A 16903-nucleotide genomic window follows, 5' to 3' on the forward strand; every position below is an offset into this window, starting at 1 on the left:
GACCGCGCAACCGGGTTCCGGCCGCGCAATCGGGTTCCGGCCGCGCAACCAGGTTCCGGCCCTACCAACGGCCTGCGCTTGCGCAGGGCGGCCCCGCGCCGGGCTCCCCGCGGAGAGGCATCCCACCACCCCCCCACCCCCACCCCCACGCTGGCCACGCGGTGGAGGGACGCTGCGGAGAAGCCGGGAGGGAAGCGCAAACGCGCGTGTCGCCCAGGACAGCGAGACAGCGGTCAGCGGTCTGTGGGATCGGATTGGACATTCCCAGCGCCTCGCTGGTCCCACGGAAATGGAGAAATAGCTTCGGGAAGGTGACATCATACCTTCATGATATGTATTTTTTAAGAAGGCATTTTCCCTGAATCTAACATAAGAGAAACGAATGAATTTCGACCACATTTTAGATAAATGCTTCTTTGCCACAGAGATACAGTATCCTAAAATTGCCCCCAGGGCCAGCTTCATGCGCACCCACGTGTGTGGCTCCGAATGGCCTCACACTTGATTCAATGCTCTGCCGTCACCGTCTTGCAATATTTAATAGTTTTCAGCAAGGAGCTCCACATTTTTGTTTTGCACTGGGCCCTGCACATTTGGTAGCTGACCTTGCCTATGGTTATGAAAAAAAAGTTACGAAAACCTCTAAGAGGCTAAACTATGTTTTTTAATCCCATGATTCAATTTCAGATTGTGTTTATTTGTCTCCTGTGCTGAAAACAGTTAGGAGGTTGTTACTCTCATTTCCTCTCCCTGCAGGAAGTCTGAGATCAGAGGGACAGCCGGTTTGGTTTCTTCTGAGGCCTCTCTCCTTGGCTTGCAGACAGCTGCCTTCCTCCTGTGTCTTTCCTCTGTACAGGTGCATCCCTGGTGTCTCTCTGAGTCCCATTTTCCTTTTCTTATAAGGTCATTGGAGGATGGCCCACCCTAATGGCCTGATTTTAAGTTGATTACCTCTTTAAAGGCCCTACTTCTAAGTCTCATTCTGAGGTGCTGGGGTTGGAACTTCAATATATAAATTTGGGGGGACGCAGTTCGGCCCATAACAGTAGTGGTAACTATGATTTCATCCGAAGGCTACTCTATATCAGAACAAGGCTGAGATGGGGCCTGAAAGGTGATGACCGTCTCTCAGCCTGGCTTTGGAGCCTGATTGCGGTAACTGATGAGGCTGGGAGTGTCCCCTTTGAGGAAGAGACAGTTTGGCTGCACAAGGCCTGACCTCCAGCTCCCATCCTTGCCCTGACCTTCTGCCTGCAGCACAGCAGCCTGAGTGGTCCTTTTAAAGCATGAGTCAGGTTGGGATGCACATTACTCAACACCTGTCATCTCCCCATCTCACTTGGAGCAAAATTCGAACAGCCATCCTTCTTCAAACTTTCCAGGCTTGCTCCCACCTAAGGTACTTTACAGGGCCTGAAACGCTCTTCCTGCACACATCAGCCTAGTGTTGAAACAGAACAGGACCCTATGGTCTATGCCCCCCATGTCTTCCGCCTGCCTTTTGTGTGTGGAAAAACTTTAGCCGAAAAATAAGTTTAATCAGAGAAATGAGAAAATACAAAAACAAAGGAAAATAGTCAAAGGGGACAAAACAATAATAGTTTAAGCAAAGTCAAGGACCTTTAGTTCCTCCTCAAGGGCTATAGATAGTATTCTGAGCCGTGTCCTGTGAGCTGTTTTATAGATACTGAAACCCCCACCAGGTGGAAGAAGTTAACTACATGATGTCCAGACTGTAGCCATGACAGAAGCTGCCACAATTCTGAGAATTGGCCTCATGGAAATGGGAACAAACTGACCCTGGAACTGAAGATTAACTGTACTTAAAACAATCGAGATGATGCTGGTCAGACCACCGATGACCAATTTCAAGATGACCATCAGAGCTGACTGTGCTGTCTCTGCATGTAGCCCCCTCTCTCCGTCTATAAAAGCTCTTGCCCACTGGTTGTCAGTGGAGGGGAGTCGGCCTTTGGACAGGAGTCTGCCCTTCCCCTTCCCTAGACCCCACAATTGCCAGCCTCAGAAATAAAGCAAACTTTCCTTTCCACCAGCCTTGCCTCTTTATTGGCTTTTGAGCAGCGAGCAGCTGGACCCCACATTCAGTTACAGTGTGTGCCAAGTGCACTGCCCTCAGACTGAAGTTGCTGGCAGCACTGGCTGAGCTCCCCTTCGGGGACTGTGCTCACCCCAGATCACGGTCCCTTCCCCAGGCAGCTCATGCCCAATAACAGTGGATGGCTATCAAGGCCCAGCCCCATGTCTCAATCTGGGACAACTCTGCAGGCCATCCGAGCTGCGGGGATCACCGAGGACTTTGTTGAGATTGCCTGACAGCTCGCCTTCTCCCTCCACCAGCACAATGCTGCTTCCTTCCCGGGTCTGGATCCTGAGACACTCCGCAGTGACCAGGGTTGGCCTCGCAGGGACCTTGACCTGAGAAAATCCACGAGGTTCGTTCCCTCTTTTCTTTTTTTTTTTCTTCTTGGCCACGCCATGTGGCACGTGGGATCGTAGTTCCTTGACTGGGGATTGAACCTGCGCCGCTTGCATTGGAAGTGAGGAGTCTTAACCACTGGGCCACCAGGGAAGTCCCTCGTTCCCTCTTTTCCTTCGGCTTCTTCTCAGCCCTCTTCTTTTCTTTTTTTAAATTGATACGAAATTCACAGAACATACAGTTAACCATTTTAAAGGGAAAAACTCAGTATCATGTAGTACATTCCCAGTGTCGTACAACCACCTCCTCTACCTCGTCCTAAAGTATTTTCATCACTCCCGGAAGGAAACCCTACACTCCTTCAGCAGTAGCCGCCATTTCCCCCTCCCCCAGCCACTGGCAACCACTAATCTACCTTCTGTCTCTATGGCTTCACCTATTCTGAATATTTTATATAAGTGGAATCGTACTGTATGTGGACTTTTGTGTCTGGCTTCTTTCACTGAGCACCGTGTTTTCAAGGTTCATCCATGTTGTAGCCTGTGTTAGAACTTCTTTCCATTTTATGGCTGAATAATCCACGGTATGGATGGAGCACATTTTGTTTATCCATTCTTCATTGATGGACACCTGGATTGTTTCCACCTTTTGGCTGCTGTGAACGTGTATATCCATGTATTTGTGTGAGTCTCTGTTTTCAGTCCTTTTGGGTGTATACCTAGGAACCAAACATTTTCCTACAGTGAGGCCTCTCTGATCACCTGATATAAGACAACACCCTCCCCCAGCCATTTCCTTTCCTTGCTTCATAACACTCATGACCTTATAAAATAGGATATATTTAGTTGTTTCTTTGCTTACTCTGTGATTTCCCCTGTACTCAAATGTAAGCGCCTGAGGACGGGGGATTGTCAGGTTTCCTCACTGTTGTACTGCAGGGCTCAGAACAGTCCCTGACAGAGAATAAACCCTGTGTCAGTCATCTGTGCTCACAATAATGCTGTATTAACGAACTCTCCTCATTCAGTGGCTTAAAACTCAGCTGGCCCTCTGCCGGAGTGTAGGCTGGGCCCCGTGGGGTGGTCGTTCTGGGAGAAGCTAGTGGCGGACCCAAAGCAAGAACACAGACAAATGAAGCAAATAAAAATGAAAAGTGCTCCCTCGGCCGTACTACTCTGGAACTGAACACCAGGAGGAGATTTCAGGGGATGGCATAGGTCAGGGCACACGAGTGCCAGGCGTTTCAGGCCCAGCAAGCAGCCCGTGTGGCTGGACTGTAAAGTGGTGAGTAAATGGAGGAAAAGAGGCTGGGCTTAAACATCAAACGGAAGAAGCTGAGAAAGGGAGTGGGGAGGATGGTGGAGACGGGACGGGGCACATACCCTGGAGGCCACCCTATTTCCTGCCACGCACACGTGTTTGCAGAGGGGCCCCTGGCAGCCTCTGCCCCCACCACGGCCTCCGGCCCCAGCAGCCAACAGCAGCGTCGACGCACGTCATAGCCTCACGCGCTCCACAGGCAGGACTCAGGAGGCGTGGGGGTGCGTACCCAAGGTCTTCCAGAGTTGGTGGTGGGTAGGGGTTTGCTCTGAGCCAGTCTTTCCACCGCATCCAAGCCGGGGTGAGAGGGCCGACAATGCAGGGTCAGGGAGCCTGGAGCACATCTCTGCCTGCAGAGGTGGCAGGTGCACGGCTGGGGTCCCTCCAAGCACTAGGGCACAATAGTTACCGTGACAAAGTCCTACTCCTGAGAAGCTCAGAGGGTGGGGGATCCCAGCCACCTCAAAACCAGGAAGGATGTGATCTAGCCAGTGATTTAAAAATAAATAAATAAATAAAGAGGGACTTCCCTGGGGGGTCCAGTGGTAAAGAATCCGCCTTACGATGCAGGGGACGCGGGTTCGATCCCTGGTCGGCGAACTAAGATCCCACATGCTGTGGGGCAACTAAGCCCACGCCACGGCTACTGAGCTCGTGCACCTCAGCTAGAGAGCCCACACACCCTGGAGCCTGCGGGCCACAACTAAGACCCGATGCAACCAAAAATAAAATAAATAATAAATCTTTAAAAAGATAAAAAATAAAGGCACTTCAAATATACACATATAGGGACTTCCCTGGTGGCGCAGTAGTTAAGAATCCGCCTGCCAATGCAGGGAACACAGGTTCGATCCCTGGTCCGGGAAGATCCCACATGCTGCGGATCAACTAAGCCCGTGTGCAGTAACTACTGAGCCTGCTCTCTAGAGCCTGTGAGCGACAACTGCTGAAGCCCGCACGCCTAGAGCCCATGCTCCACAACAAGAGAAGCCACTGAAATGACAAGCCTGCGCACCGCAACGAGCAGTAGCCCCTGCTCGCCACAACTAGAGAAAGCCTGCGCGCAACAACGAAGACCCAATGCAGCCAAAAATAAAATTAAAATAAATAAATAAATAAAAAATTCAAAATATATATACGCACATATATATACATACGTATATATGTATGTATATGCATATATATACATAAAACTTCTTTCTTGCAGTGAATAAATCGGGATAAACTAGCATTTAGCTGTGGGCAGGTCTCCCGGGCTGTCACTGGGAGCCAGGGTCTGATCTTCGGGCTGAGCTGAGGGGCAGCGCTGAACCCGCCAGGCTGAGGCCCGCACTGGGGCCCTGTGGTGATGACCATGAGGCCTGCCCCCTGACAGCCCCACCCACGTCATGCCTGCACAGAGCGAGGCCAAGAACCTGGGCTCAAGAAGAAGGATCCTTTGCATCTCAACAAGCAGAGGCTGTCTTAAGCCCTGAACTGTGACTCCTCACATGATCCGATCGTGACTGCGAAGTCCCGGTGGGGCTCACAGCTCACAGAGCAGCCGGGGGCACAGGCAGCACCAGCCCTGGTGTCCCAGCCAGAGAGGCCGGCGGGGGACCAGCACACCTGTCCTGGTGGAGGATGGAGGAGGGGGAAAGGAGCCCCCTGCTGTCCCAGGTAAGCAGTGCCCGGAGGCCTGCCGGGGTTGGAGGTGTCCCCGGCTGGGTTCCCCCCCCTGGCCCACCAGAGCCATGTTGTGAGCTAGCCAGGAGGTGGGTACTCAGGAGGAGCTGCTAAGATTGGGGTGGGGCTTTATTAGTCAGGTGCCTTAACCTCCCCCAGCGCCCTGTTCAGACTCTGAAAGGTGGCCCGCCCTTGCCCTTGTGTTTGACACGGCATGGGGTGCGTCCACACCCCAAGGAAAGCACACACCCAGGGGATGGTGCCCACCAGGGCCATCAGGCCACCCTCACATTTTCCCTGTCCCCCACCCACCTGTGACCTGCCCTGCCTTCTCACCTCCCTGTTGCCCCCTCCTCAAGGCTGCCATCCGCTCAGCCCGGTATGGCCCCTGCCCAAGAGATCTGGCAGGTCTCCCCGTGGATCTGGCGGGTCGGGGGGTGGGCTCTGGCTCAGGGTGCAGAAGGGGCTGAAGGCCAATGCCGGCAGCCTGTCCTTTTGCTCTTACTGACTTGTTGAGTTCTGGGGGGGCTGATCAATAACCCTCCTTTCCTCTGCTCTGATGCAGTCAGACAGGTGGGGAGTGAAGGGCCAGCTTCTTCCTGGTAAACTGGGAGCCCTGCCCAGGCCTGGGGCCTTAGCTTCCTCATTCTTCCCCCACAACCAAACTCAAGGGCCTGCTGCCCCTCCCCCTGCAGAGAGGGGGCAGAAGCCCTCCCATACCTGCCTGCCAGTGGAGGGGCTGCGGAGGCAGGCATATCTGAAGTGGAGACTGTCCATCAAGGGGCCAAATGGAACTGGCTTTGCAGCTTCTCCCAACCTCATGATCAGTGAGCCAGTCCTCTGCTGGGGAACCAAGAGGAGGGTGGGGGGAACCGAGAGAGGGGGTGGGCCCCCGCAACCATCAGCACCCTGTTAATTTACTCCGTGGTAAGGCCAGGGCCCCCGAGCTTGGCTGAGCGTCCTGCTGGAGGGCAAGGTGGGGTCCTTGGGAGGCCCTGCAACCCACAGAGCCCCAGTCTCCTGGCCTCTCCTCTCCCTGCCCCCAGAGCCCCTCACCGTCCCCTCTGCTGCTTGGCCGAGCAGGACAAGCCTTAAGGCTCCCACGTCCCTGGCCTTCTAGGGTCTTTGAGCACCCCCTTCGGCCTTCACCGTCCAGCTTCCTCCCCGCTGCAGGCTCTGACCCTGCTCCCAGCTGAGTGTCACAGGGTCTGAGTGAAGAGGGTTGCCCTGGTGAGACCTCCCTCTTCTTCCTCCCTCTGCAGGATGCTGGGGGTCAGGAACCACCCCTCGCCGGGAGCAGCCCCCTCACTTCACGTCACCCAGGGCCAGCACCCTGGGAGGACCAGGCCCGGAGGGCAGGCCTTGGGGGGGTCCTGGCCTGCTGCTTCCCCTGGGGAAGCAGCTGCCTCAAGTGCCTGATCTTCCTGTCCAACTTCGTCTTCTCTCTGCTCAGCCTGCTGGCCCTGGCCATCGGGCTCTGGGGCCTGGCCGTCAAGGGGTCTCTGGGGAGTAGTTGGGGGGGCCCCCTGCCCGCAGACCCCATGCTGGGGCTGGTGCTGGGCGGGCTGGCGTTCAGTGCGGTGAGCCTGGCAGGCTGCCTGGGCGCCCTCTGCGAGAACGCCTTTCTGCTGCGCTGCTTCTCTGGGGGCATCCTCGCCTTTCTGGTGCTAGAGGCCGTGGCAGGGGCCCTGGTGGTGGCCTTCTGGGGCCAGTTACAGGATGACCTGGAGCACGTCCTACACATGGCCATCACACACTACCAAGACGACCCAGACTTGTGCTTCCTCATTGACCAAGTTCAGCTCGGGCTGCAGTGCTGCGGGGTGGCCTCCTACCAGGACTGGCAGTGGAACCTGTGAGTCCTAGAGCCTGCAAGGGCAGAGGGCAGCCCTGTGGTGGCCGGCAGGGTCCCTGGGGCTGGAGAGGAGGCGGGCCACACACACACTCACATGCACAGACTCACCCATACACAAAGTCACCTGTACAGGCTCCTCACCCGTACGCATATGTGCACACACGCGCATGTGGGCACACTTGCGCATGTACACACTCAGGCCCAGCCAGGGCCACATGGTCATGCAGGGATGTTAATAGAGAAGCTCAGCCAGTAGACCTAGAAAGTCACTTTTGGGGGTTGTTTTTTTTTTTCTTTTTCAGTAAGGACATCGTACATCTCAATGTCAATTGAAAATAACTTTTAGTTTAATTCAGGACATCATTTTGGACTATGACTCCATAGTTCTCCGTCCACTGCGTGTGTGTGTGTGTGTGTGTGTGTGTGTGTGTGTTTGTGTGTGTGTACATGTGTGTGTTTAGAGCCATATGGAGACTCTTGAAAACCAGCCATTTGTACCTAACAGTCCCTGAGACATGCTGGGCCCTTCTTTCTGGGCACCTTAGAAGCACCCATCTGGATTGTTCTCATTTGGTGGCTGAGTGTGACTTTGGGTCCGTGGCAGCCCTTTCTGGTGTTGTGATGCCACCCAGCCTGCCGACCTCCAAGCCCCTGCCTTAGTGAAGCCCGTTCTTCAAGGAGATGAGACTGCCTGTGAAGGAGGGCGAGGGAGCCTGCTGGTCACAGGGCCCTGGCCGCCAGTCAAAGGCCAAGGGCACCTGAGGGCTGCCTGAAGTGGGTGACAGGGGCAATAGTCTCTCGAGGCCCTGCGAGCTCCTCCCAAGACTCCTGTCCCTTGTTGCTGCCCAGTGTGGCCCCTCATGCCCCCACCACAACCCAGTGACCACTACAGAAGCCTCTACCAGTCCTCAACCCACCTTCTCCCACTCCAGCTCTGCTGCTCAGACCAACTCAGCAGCATCTGTGGAGCGAGGCCATCTTACTTCCAGCCCCCATAAAGCCCTTGCCTCCCTTCAACTGTCTTACGCAGTGTGTGCCTTCTAACCAAGAAGCATGTGCAGAGGGCTACCCAGTGCTGGGATGAATTATAGAGAGCTGGGTATTGTGTGTGTGTGTCTGTGTGTACACAAGTGTGTGTGAGTGTGCATGTGTGTGTACATGCCTGCCGGTGTGGATTCCTGCTGTGTGCATGTGTGTGTGCATTCATGCCTATGTGCTTGCATGCATGCACATGTGCATGCCTGCATGCCTATGTGTGTGTGTGGCCATGGAAGTTTGAAGGTGGGTAGGAGACATTCCACACAGCGCTGGGGTCCTGGACCAGGGGCCCTGCCCTCCAGACTGATGCTTCCTTATGCCCTTGCAGGTACTTTAACTGCAGCTCCCCTGGGGTCCAGGCCTGCAGCCTTCCTGCCTCCTGCTGTATCGACCCCTGGGAAGATGGAGCCTCAGTCAATGACCAGTGTGGCTTCGGGGCCCTGGGCCTGGATGAGGACGCGGCCCAGAGGGTGGTGCACTTGGAGGGCTGCGGGCCCCCACTCCTCCAGTGGCTGCACAGCAACATCTGGGCTGCAGGTGGCTACGCCATCGTGGTCGTGGTGGTCCAGGGGGCAGAGCTCCTGCTGGCCACCCAGCTGGTGAGGGCCCTGGATGTCCACAAGAGGGCAGCAGAGAGTGAGGGCTTGTCCACAGGACCCCCAGACTCAGTGCCCTCCCCTCTGCCAAACTGGTCCCGGGCTGACTGGCAGGTGAGACGAAAGACCAGGGCACCGGGATGGGGTCTGGGGCTGCAGGCCTACCCTCCCCTCCCAGGGAAGGTGTCAGAATAACCCGCCTTGGTGCTTGTGGACACACACCTTGGGCCCCCAGGCCTCCTCCACCTGCTGGCCTCTGGCTCCCCAGGGTCCCCTTTCCCCCACACTGCCCACTTGCTTGCAAACGCTGCCATGGTCCGAGTGTAAGCTGACCCCAACGACTGCCTGGCCAGCGTCTGCCTCCCACAGAGGGTGCTTGCAAAGCCTGGCTGGCAGGGAGAGTGGGGGGTGAGCAAGACTGGATGAAATCCTGCCACCGAGCCCCAACTCGGACCCTCACCCCAACCCTCACTTCCGATCTCCACATCTGACCACTTTTGACCCTCACCACTGACCCTCCACTTCCAACACCTCCAAGCCCAGTCTATGAGTCCCCATGTCCTCACTATAGCCTGGCCCCTGCTCTCCTCTGGGGCCACCTCCCCCTTTCCTGTCCATTGCGGTGGTTGAGGATGAAGCCCAGGCCTCTCTCTCCAGAGTGCTTTTTTATTGGAGGGGGTTAGTTTTATTGAGATGTATCACTTATACAGTAAATTGCACCAACCTTAAGTGGGCAGCCTGAGGGTTCTTACTTATCCACACACCTGTGGACCCACTACCAGGTCTAGATCCAGCCCCAGCAGGGCCCTTCGTCTCCTCCTCGAGGTCACCCCTGTTGGAACTTTGTCGCCTTTGGTTAGCATGGCTTTTTCTGGCCTTCACATAAACGCGGTCACAGGGGCCCCCTTCCTGAAAGTCACTCTCTGGTCACTGCTGTGTGAACAGACCCCCCGACGTCCTTGTGGCACTTGGGCAGCTTCCCGAAGATGACTGCCACTGGGGGCAGTTTCCCGCAGGTTTGTGTGTGGCAGCGTGCCCTGCTTCCCCTGGGTGTGGTGTCAGGAGTGGAATTGCAGGGTTACTGGTGGGCGTCTGTCCAGCTTTAGTGGACAGTAAGGATGGGCTGGCTGGGCCCAATCTCCCTGCACCTGTCTCCTCACCTGTGAGGAGCAGATAGGCGTTCCCTCCCCCTGACCTGAGCTCTGGCCCCTGGAGTACGTGGGGCTGCCTGCCTTGCCCCAATCCAGCCATGAAGAGCCTGGCTCAGTGCCCGATGTGCTTCCTTCCCTCAGCCTGGCCAGGCCCCTGCCATCCCTGCCACCTGTGCCCACATCCATCCACTCTTGCTGAAGAGACTCCACCCTTGGGCCCTGCCCCCACTGACAACACATCCCAGACAAGTGGTGGAGGACACACTAATTTTATTTGAAACAGGACAGCAAGCATGGGCCGTGTTGGAAAGGACAAGCATCCTGCTGGTGTGACAGGTCCAGAGGGGTCTTGCTCTCTCACTGACGCCCGCAGGACTCCTGCCACCCACTCCGCCAGTGCAAGGGCCTCAGCTGGGAAGGGCTAGTGGGGGGAGCTTGTCCTCACCCCCAGACAGGCAGGACAGGGGACACTCCTGGGAGGCCTGCCCTAGCTTTCCAGCCATGGGAGGAGAGGGTCTGTGGACCAGTGTCTCCAGAAGTTAAGCCGGGCCTGGCCGGCCGGAGAGGATATCCTACAGGGAGTTGGTGGGCTCCTGGCAACTAGCTTCCATAGGCCTGAGGTCGCCGCCCTGCGGGGATCTCCAGACACAATCTCTGGACACTCTGGAACCCCCCGGCGGGGGGAGCGGCCCTGCTCACAGGAATCCTGAGCAGGGGTCAGAGAGGGCAGCAGCATGGAGGGGCCAAGGGCCGGGGTCCAGTGCTAGATGATGCCGTACTGGGCCAGCTCATGCAGCTCCAGGTGGTTGAAAGCCTCCCATGGGCAGATGACAGTGATGTCTGCAGGACAAGGGGGCCAGTGGGTCCAGGAGGGTCCCAAGGCCCCAGGAGCCACCATCCCCTCTGGGCCCTGTTGTCCACACCCCAATGGTGAGAGTATAAGTCCAGGGTGTAGAGCCCTCCTTTCAGGACATACCACCTTTGGGGTGTGTCGAATGGGCGCCCTGCCCAGGAAGAGAGTGGGTGCAGCAGGCCCAGGGAGGGGGCCAGAGGAAGGTGGGCCTTGCTGCTGGGGGGAGGGGACAGCAAGAGCTTTGTTCTTTTCCAGCCCCTCCAAGCACTCGGTGGACCCGCTGAGTAGGAACAACCCCACTCGGGTGGTGTCTGAAGCTTGAAGTTGGGAAAAAAAAAGGAAGGACAGCTGGGGGTGGTGCCCTAAGTGAGCCTCTGCCTGAGGAAGCAGGGGCAGGGGTGATGGGGCCCCAGGCACACTGAGGGGTGGGCAAGTGGGGGGGACCTGGGTGGACGCTAGTCGCTGTCATACCTGTTCCCAGGCCTTCCATTCCGGGGATGTCGTCACCAAACCTACAAGAACAGAGCGGTCAGGGCCAGGAAGAGCGGAGAGGGGGCGTGCATACACTTGAGTGCAGGTTCCTGGAAACGTGGTGTGTCTGAGTGTGTCCTGGGTGTGTACACGTGGGGCTCTTTGGGTGCAGGGAGACATATCAGTTGGTGGGGCTGTGGCTGAGTGTCTGGGTGGCCGCGGGTGGGTGTGCTTTCCAGACAAGAACAGCTAGAGAGGGTGACGGGAACCCCTGCCCTCCCAGACCCCTCCACCCCCCGCCCCCCGTGCCAGGGAATGGGGCACCCTGAGACAGGCCGGCTCAGGCCCTCAAGACTCGCACCACCTGCTTAAGAGGATGGGACCACCTTCCACTAGCAAAGGGTGGCTGAGGCCCCACCCAGCCCCCCAACCTGAAGTGCAGCCCCATCTCCCTCTTGTGCAGCAGGTGGGCCCTCCACCCCGCTCAGGGCCAGCCTTCCCACAGCTCTGCTTACCCTTGGACGCCTTTCTTGGGGGGCTTGCTCTTGAACTGCCTGGTTTGCCGCTGCTTAAATTTGGGGGGCCCTTTCCTGGGAGTGACGGGCCCCCCAATCACCCTGGTGGCCGACCGGATCTCGGCCTTGGGCGGCTCCAGGTTCATGGCCAGGCTGGCAGAGACCCCGCGGCGACCTTCGGCTTCTGGACTCCCTCACGCTGTGGGCCCTCCTGCTTCCGACCTGCCTCTCAGGTCTCAACCCACCAGAGCAGAGGAAACCCTGAAACGTGAGACCCACCGGTCCCCAGTAGGACCCAAACAGCAGCCCCCTGTCCCAGGGAGCCCCAGGCAGGGGGTGAGAGTGCTGGGTGCCCCCCCGGTGTGCCCCTCCTCACTGCCTCCCCCTTCTCCTGCATTCCCCATCCCAGTCCCTGGGGTGGAACACTTGGTCTCATTCATGGTGGCATGTTAGGCACCTAGCGGTGCCAATAATGGTAACCCGAGAAATGGGAGGGCAGGGGAGGGGCCTGTGTCACAATGAAACGCCCAGGCGAGCTGTGTAGCCCTGGCCCCAGCAGCATCTTCCCTCTGCTGGTAAATACCCTGCCTCCCCCCGCCCCCGCCCCCCGCCCCAGCCACTCACTGGGCACCAGAATCACCTGCTGGTGTCCTTGAACCCACTGCACAGGGTGACCTCCCCTCCTCCTCTCCCCCGGAGTCTCCCCCTGGATGCCCTAAGCTCTGGTGACCTAGGCCAGGGGCAGCTCACCTTCCTCTAAGCCTATTAGCACCAGAGGGAGACCCTAATTCCTCAGGGTCCACTATAAGCCCAGAAAGTTCTGGGGCTAAGTACATGATGCAGAGAGGAGCCGCTGCCCTGGCACTGGATGCCTCAGGCACCACCTCTTGGGTCCCGTTTCTTGCCCCCACCCCCACTTGTGGGCTGCAATGCCTGACTCCAGCCTGCGGCCACCGCTGGCTGCCTGCTAGAGTATTAGGGCTGAGATCAACCGGGGGGCAAGAACAGGTGGTTCGGGGCTTCCCTGGTGGCGCAGTGGTTGAGAATCTGCCTGCCAATGCGGGGGACACGGGTTCGAGCCCTGGTCTGGGAAAATCCCACATGCCGCGGAGCAACTGGGCCCGTGAGCCACAATTACTGAGCCTGCGCGTCTGGAGCCTGTGCCCCGCAACGAGAGAGGCCGCGATAGTGAGAAGCCCGCGCACCGCGATGAAGGGTGGCCCCCGCTTGCCACAGCTGGAGAAAGCCCTGGCACAGAAACGAAGACCCAACACAGCCATAAATAAAATAAATAAATAAAATTAAAAAAAAAAAAAAAAAGAACAGGTGGTTCTACCAGCCTGGTTGTAGGTGCCGGGGCACCTGGGATTGGGTGGACCCCACTGTGGACCTTCCTTCCCTAAGGTTCGGTCTCTGTGCCGGAACCAGCAGCAGCCTGAGAGGAACCAGGGGACAGGAGCTGGATCTACACGGGGTCCAAGTTGGACAGCAGCAGTTCTGGTGGCCCCGGCTGCTCAAACCCCACGACACCCACTCCTCACAGCCTAGGTAGTGTAGGCCCAGCTGGACCCCTTCTGTAGTCCCAGGCCATTGGCCTGGCGTGGGCAGCTCTGAGCCCTGATAGAGCGCCAACTATCAGATGCTGTCCCCATGGAAACCGCTGCCCAAGTTGCCCTGGCCCTAGCCCGGCCTGTGGCTGGTGCCCACTCAGGTTGGCTGACTGTGTGTGGCCTGAGGCTCCGAGACCATTGCTAGCCTGTGGGACAGCCTGCACCACTATTTGGCATGAGGAACAGAGGAGGTGATGGGCTGGGTGTCCTCTGTGAACAGGGCAGTAGGTGGCCTCCCCCAGACCCACACCTCAGGATGGTGGTGAAAATCCCGCCCACTCCCCACCCTCTGGGCAGATACCCACTAACGCCCTTGGGTAAGTGGCCACCAGGAAAAGCAACCTGGGAAGGTCATTACTCACCAAGTACTGGGGCAGGTCTCAGGGGACCATGGGTGTGAGTAGCAGGCCTCCCTTAGGCAGGGTGCCGGCTGGGCATTTATCCTGCAGCTGGCTAATCTGATTAGGACTGTGCCTTGACACCACACTAATGAGATTGTGGGGTGGGTAGCAGCACCGAGGATTCCCCGAGATGGGGGAAGGGGCTCAGGTGCGGTCAAGGGCCTGAAGGAAGGATGAGCCGGGGACAGGGTCAAGGCAGGAACGGGACGTGTGACCATGAACAGCCAGACTCTCCTGAAGCTGCTCATTTTTGAAGCAAGGATGAGAAGGCACTGGCTGCTGTCTTAGGCCTCCCCACCCTTACTGTCCTGACTGCTGAGGAACCCGCCTTTGTGGCCCCCAAAGCCCTGTATAGCCTGTCCCGATCCACTTTTTTGGCCTCACCTCTCATCCCTTCCTCTTGCTCTCTGTGCTCCAAGGAGCCTCTTCCACCCCAGGGCCTTTGCACCTGCTGCTCACGCCATGTGGTGCATTTTCTATTGTACATCTCTGCCCTTCCCCTCGTTCCCTCCTCCTGGGACTTCAAAGATCTGCCCCAGTATCATATACACATACAAAATCTTTCACAAATATGTGTTTTTGAGAAAAATACAGTAAACCTCTTCCAACATCTCTGAGATAAACCACCTCCATGTTGTAGACCCCTTCAGGGGCCCCAAGCCCACCAGGCTCTGCTGTGCTTTTGTCTCTAGGGAAATCTTTCTCTTCCTGGGCCATTTTCAAATCTGTAGGACAGGGTTGGAGTAGATGCTCTCTGTCAAAGTGTAACAAACATGTATTGCTATAATCATGTTTCTCTGAACCAACCAAAACTGCTTCTGGATGACATCACTAGCTGGCCAAGACAGCCCACACTACCGGGTGTATCCCCAGGCATTAGCACGGCAGCACATTTTGTGGCTGTGTGGTTTCATTCTCTGGTCCACAGATCTGTCTCTGCGGGAAACTCTGGTTTTACATTGAAGGCCCCTACCTGGGAATGCCTGCTTATCAGCTCAAATTCTTTGTGAAGCCTTATAACAACCCAAGCTTTTCCCTTAAATGAGAGAAGATAAAACAGGCATAAATTCATTTAACCCTGTCCGTCCAGGCCACTGGTATCAGAGCTTGAAAGCCTGCAGCTGGATGAATGGGGCACATTCCAGGCCACCTGCGGGCATGTGTGCCTGCCAGAGCTTTGCTAACAGCAACCTCTCAGGACCGAATGGTCCTCCCTCTGCCGCACCACTGAGAGTAACCAGAGCTGACCTTTGGGACTTCTGGGATGCTGGGACATAGAAGGGGGCCCCTGGGGTCATTGTCACTTGAATAGTCAAGGAAACAGGTTTAGCCAACCTCACAGGTTGGTGAAGCCTGTAGGTGCCCAGTGGACATACAATGACATCTGCACGTGCTTTCCTTGAGGTGATACACGCCTATGGATGACAACACAAAAGCCTCCTGTCTAACCACCACACAGAGCTTATTTATTCTCAGGCAAAGTCAATAGACAACTCTTCCTGTTCCCGTCGACACCAGCTGCACAAAGGGGCCGTGGATAAAGGAGGCTGCGCTGCATCCCGACGAGGAGTCTGTCGGGGTGAGGCTGTCCGGCCAGGCGGCTCAGCTCCCACTCCTCACACGGAGCCGGATCTCCATCCGGAGGAAGGCCTTGAGGTTCTCATCAGCCACGTGTTCCTCCAGGGCGGCCAGGGCCCGCTCCCCGCCGTCCTGGTAGTGCTGCAGCAGTGCGTCTGCGTATTCCACCCACACGCAGTTGGGGCAGCCGCTCATGCAGCAGTTGGTGGGGGGCTGGAGCTCAGGGGGTGGTGGGTACAGGGGCTCTGAGGGGTCCCCACCAGGCAGGGAGGACTCGGGCTGCCCAGTGCCCGCTGCACCTGCTTGGGAGCCCACCTCCACATGGTCCTTCCTGAACTCTCTGTGGCCTTCACGGACTCGGATCCTGTGAAGAATGCTGCCAACTTCAGGAAGCCTTTGGCCCCAGTCCCAGCTGGATAGTGGCCCCTAAGGATTCAGATAAGCACATGAATCTCCAGGAAGCTGGTATGTCTCCGCCTGCCTCCAGCTCTGGGGAAATTTCGGCCTCCTGTCACTGGCAGGGGGCTCCATGTCTTTCTCAGCTTCCTCACTTCCTGCGTAACCTTAAACAAGTTACTTCACCCATAGACTCAGTTTCCCATTTGTAAAATGGATGTAACGCTTGGTACGAGGATGAGCCACAGGTTCATGAGAAATGCTGGGTTCAAGGCCTCGCACTAGGCGTGCCCTCCAGCATGTGGTGGGGGTTGAGACTGCACCTCCAGCTAAGATGGCTCTGCCTGGTGGACAGGAGTACGGCGGGGGCAGAAGCCTGTGAGCTCCAGCCCACACAGCCACCTCTCCCTCTCAACCAGTACTGCCACGTCCCTCCCCCGTGAGCATCCTGACTAATCGCATCACCCCTTCATCCCGGTTTCTCTCTGTCACATGAGAAGACCAAGTCATTCCCAAAGGCCAGTGGGCAGCCCTCTCCCCACCTCCAGCCCCCACCCCGGCCCCCGGGTCCCCTTCCCTGCTCTGTCTCCAGGGCACTGAACACAGGCGCAAACTTTACTTATTTCTCTAACTCCTCTTGCGAGGAGCACCAACTCCTTGTTCACTGAGGTTTCCCCAAAGGCTTCGCATACAGCCGGTGTTCAACAGGTACTAGACGAGGGAACGAGCTCAGAACCCGCCGGCACTACCCTGGGCTCTGCCCGGATGCCGGGAAAGCGGGGCTTCTCGGCCCCTGCGGGGCCCGGCCTCCCGAACTCATCCCGTCCCCGTCCCCGCCGGTACTTGCCAGGCCGCGGGCACCGACTGACACCGCCAGACCTCCCCGGGCCACACTCCACAGCAGCATCGCCCACGGCCTGGCCCACGGCGCAGGCGCCCCCCAGTCGGCCCCGCCCAAGATGTGAATGGCGGCCCCTCTGGCCAATCCCGGCCCGTCAGGGAGCTGCACAGCTCCAG

The 16903-nt window shown here is 57.3% G+C and overlaps 3 protein-coding genes and 1 long non-coding RNA gene across 4 annotated transcripts; 2 read left to right on the forward strand and 2 right to left on the reverse strand.

The window, feature by feature from the left end:
* Positions 1–136: 136 nt before the first annotated feature.
* On the forward strand, positions 137–2053 carry LOC309650347. The gene is made up of 3 exons (XR_014257535.1): positions 137–311; positions 757–856; positions 1704–2053. It is a non-coding gene; the product is annotated as an uncharacterized lncRNA (long non-coding RNA).
* Positions 2054–4425: 2372 nt separating this feature from the next.
* TSPAN10 (tetraspanin 10) lies at positions 4426–9797 on the forward strand. The gene is made up of 3 exons (XM_082441573.1): positions 4426–5416; positions 6685–7277; positions 8644–9797. Exons 1-3 carry the CDS (start codon positions 5381–5383, stop codon positions 9104–9106), a joined length of 1092 nt encoding a protein of 363 aa, XP_082297699.1. The 5' UTR covers positions 4426–5380; the 3' UTR covers positions 9107–9797.
* Positions 9798–10270: 473 nt separating this feature from the next.
* PDE6G (phosphodiesterase 6G) lies at positions 10271–12214 on the reverse strand. The gene is made up of 3 exons (XM_082441574.1): positions 11902–12214; positions 11387–11427; positions 10271–10902 (listed from the first exon to the last, which is right to left on the reverse strand). The coding sequence occupies exons 1-3, from the start codon at positions 12045–12047 to the stop codon at positions 10826–10828; spliced, it is 264 nt and encodes an 87-aa protein (XP_082297700.1). The 5' UTR covers positions 12048–12214; the 3' UTR covers positions 10271–10825.
* A 3143-nt stretch (positions 12215–15357) lies between these two features.
* On the reverse strand, positions 15358–16871 carry OXLD1 (oxidoreductase like domain containing 1). The gene is made up of 2 exons (XM_082442206.1): positions 16734–16871; positions 15358–15916 (listed from the first exon to the last, which is right to left on the reverse strand). Exons 1-2 carry the CDS (start codon positions 16791–16793, stop codon positions 15515–15517), a joined length of 462 nt encoding a protein of 153 aa, XP_082298332.1. The 5' UTR covers positions 16794–16871; the 3' UTR covers positions 15358–15514.
* Positions 16872–16903: the final 32 nt, after the last annotated feature.

This window comes from Balaenoptera physalus (genome assembly GCF_965194825.1).
Source record: "Balaenoptera physalus genome assembly, chromosome: 20".
Classification (NCBI taxonomy): domain Eukaryota; kingdom Metazoa; phylum Chordata; class Mammalia; order Artiodactyla; family Balaenopteridae; genus Balaenoptera; species Balaenoptera physalus.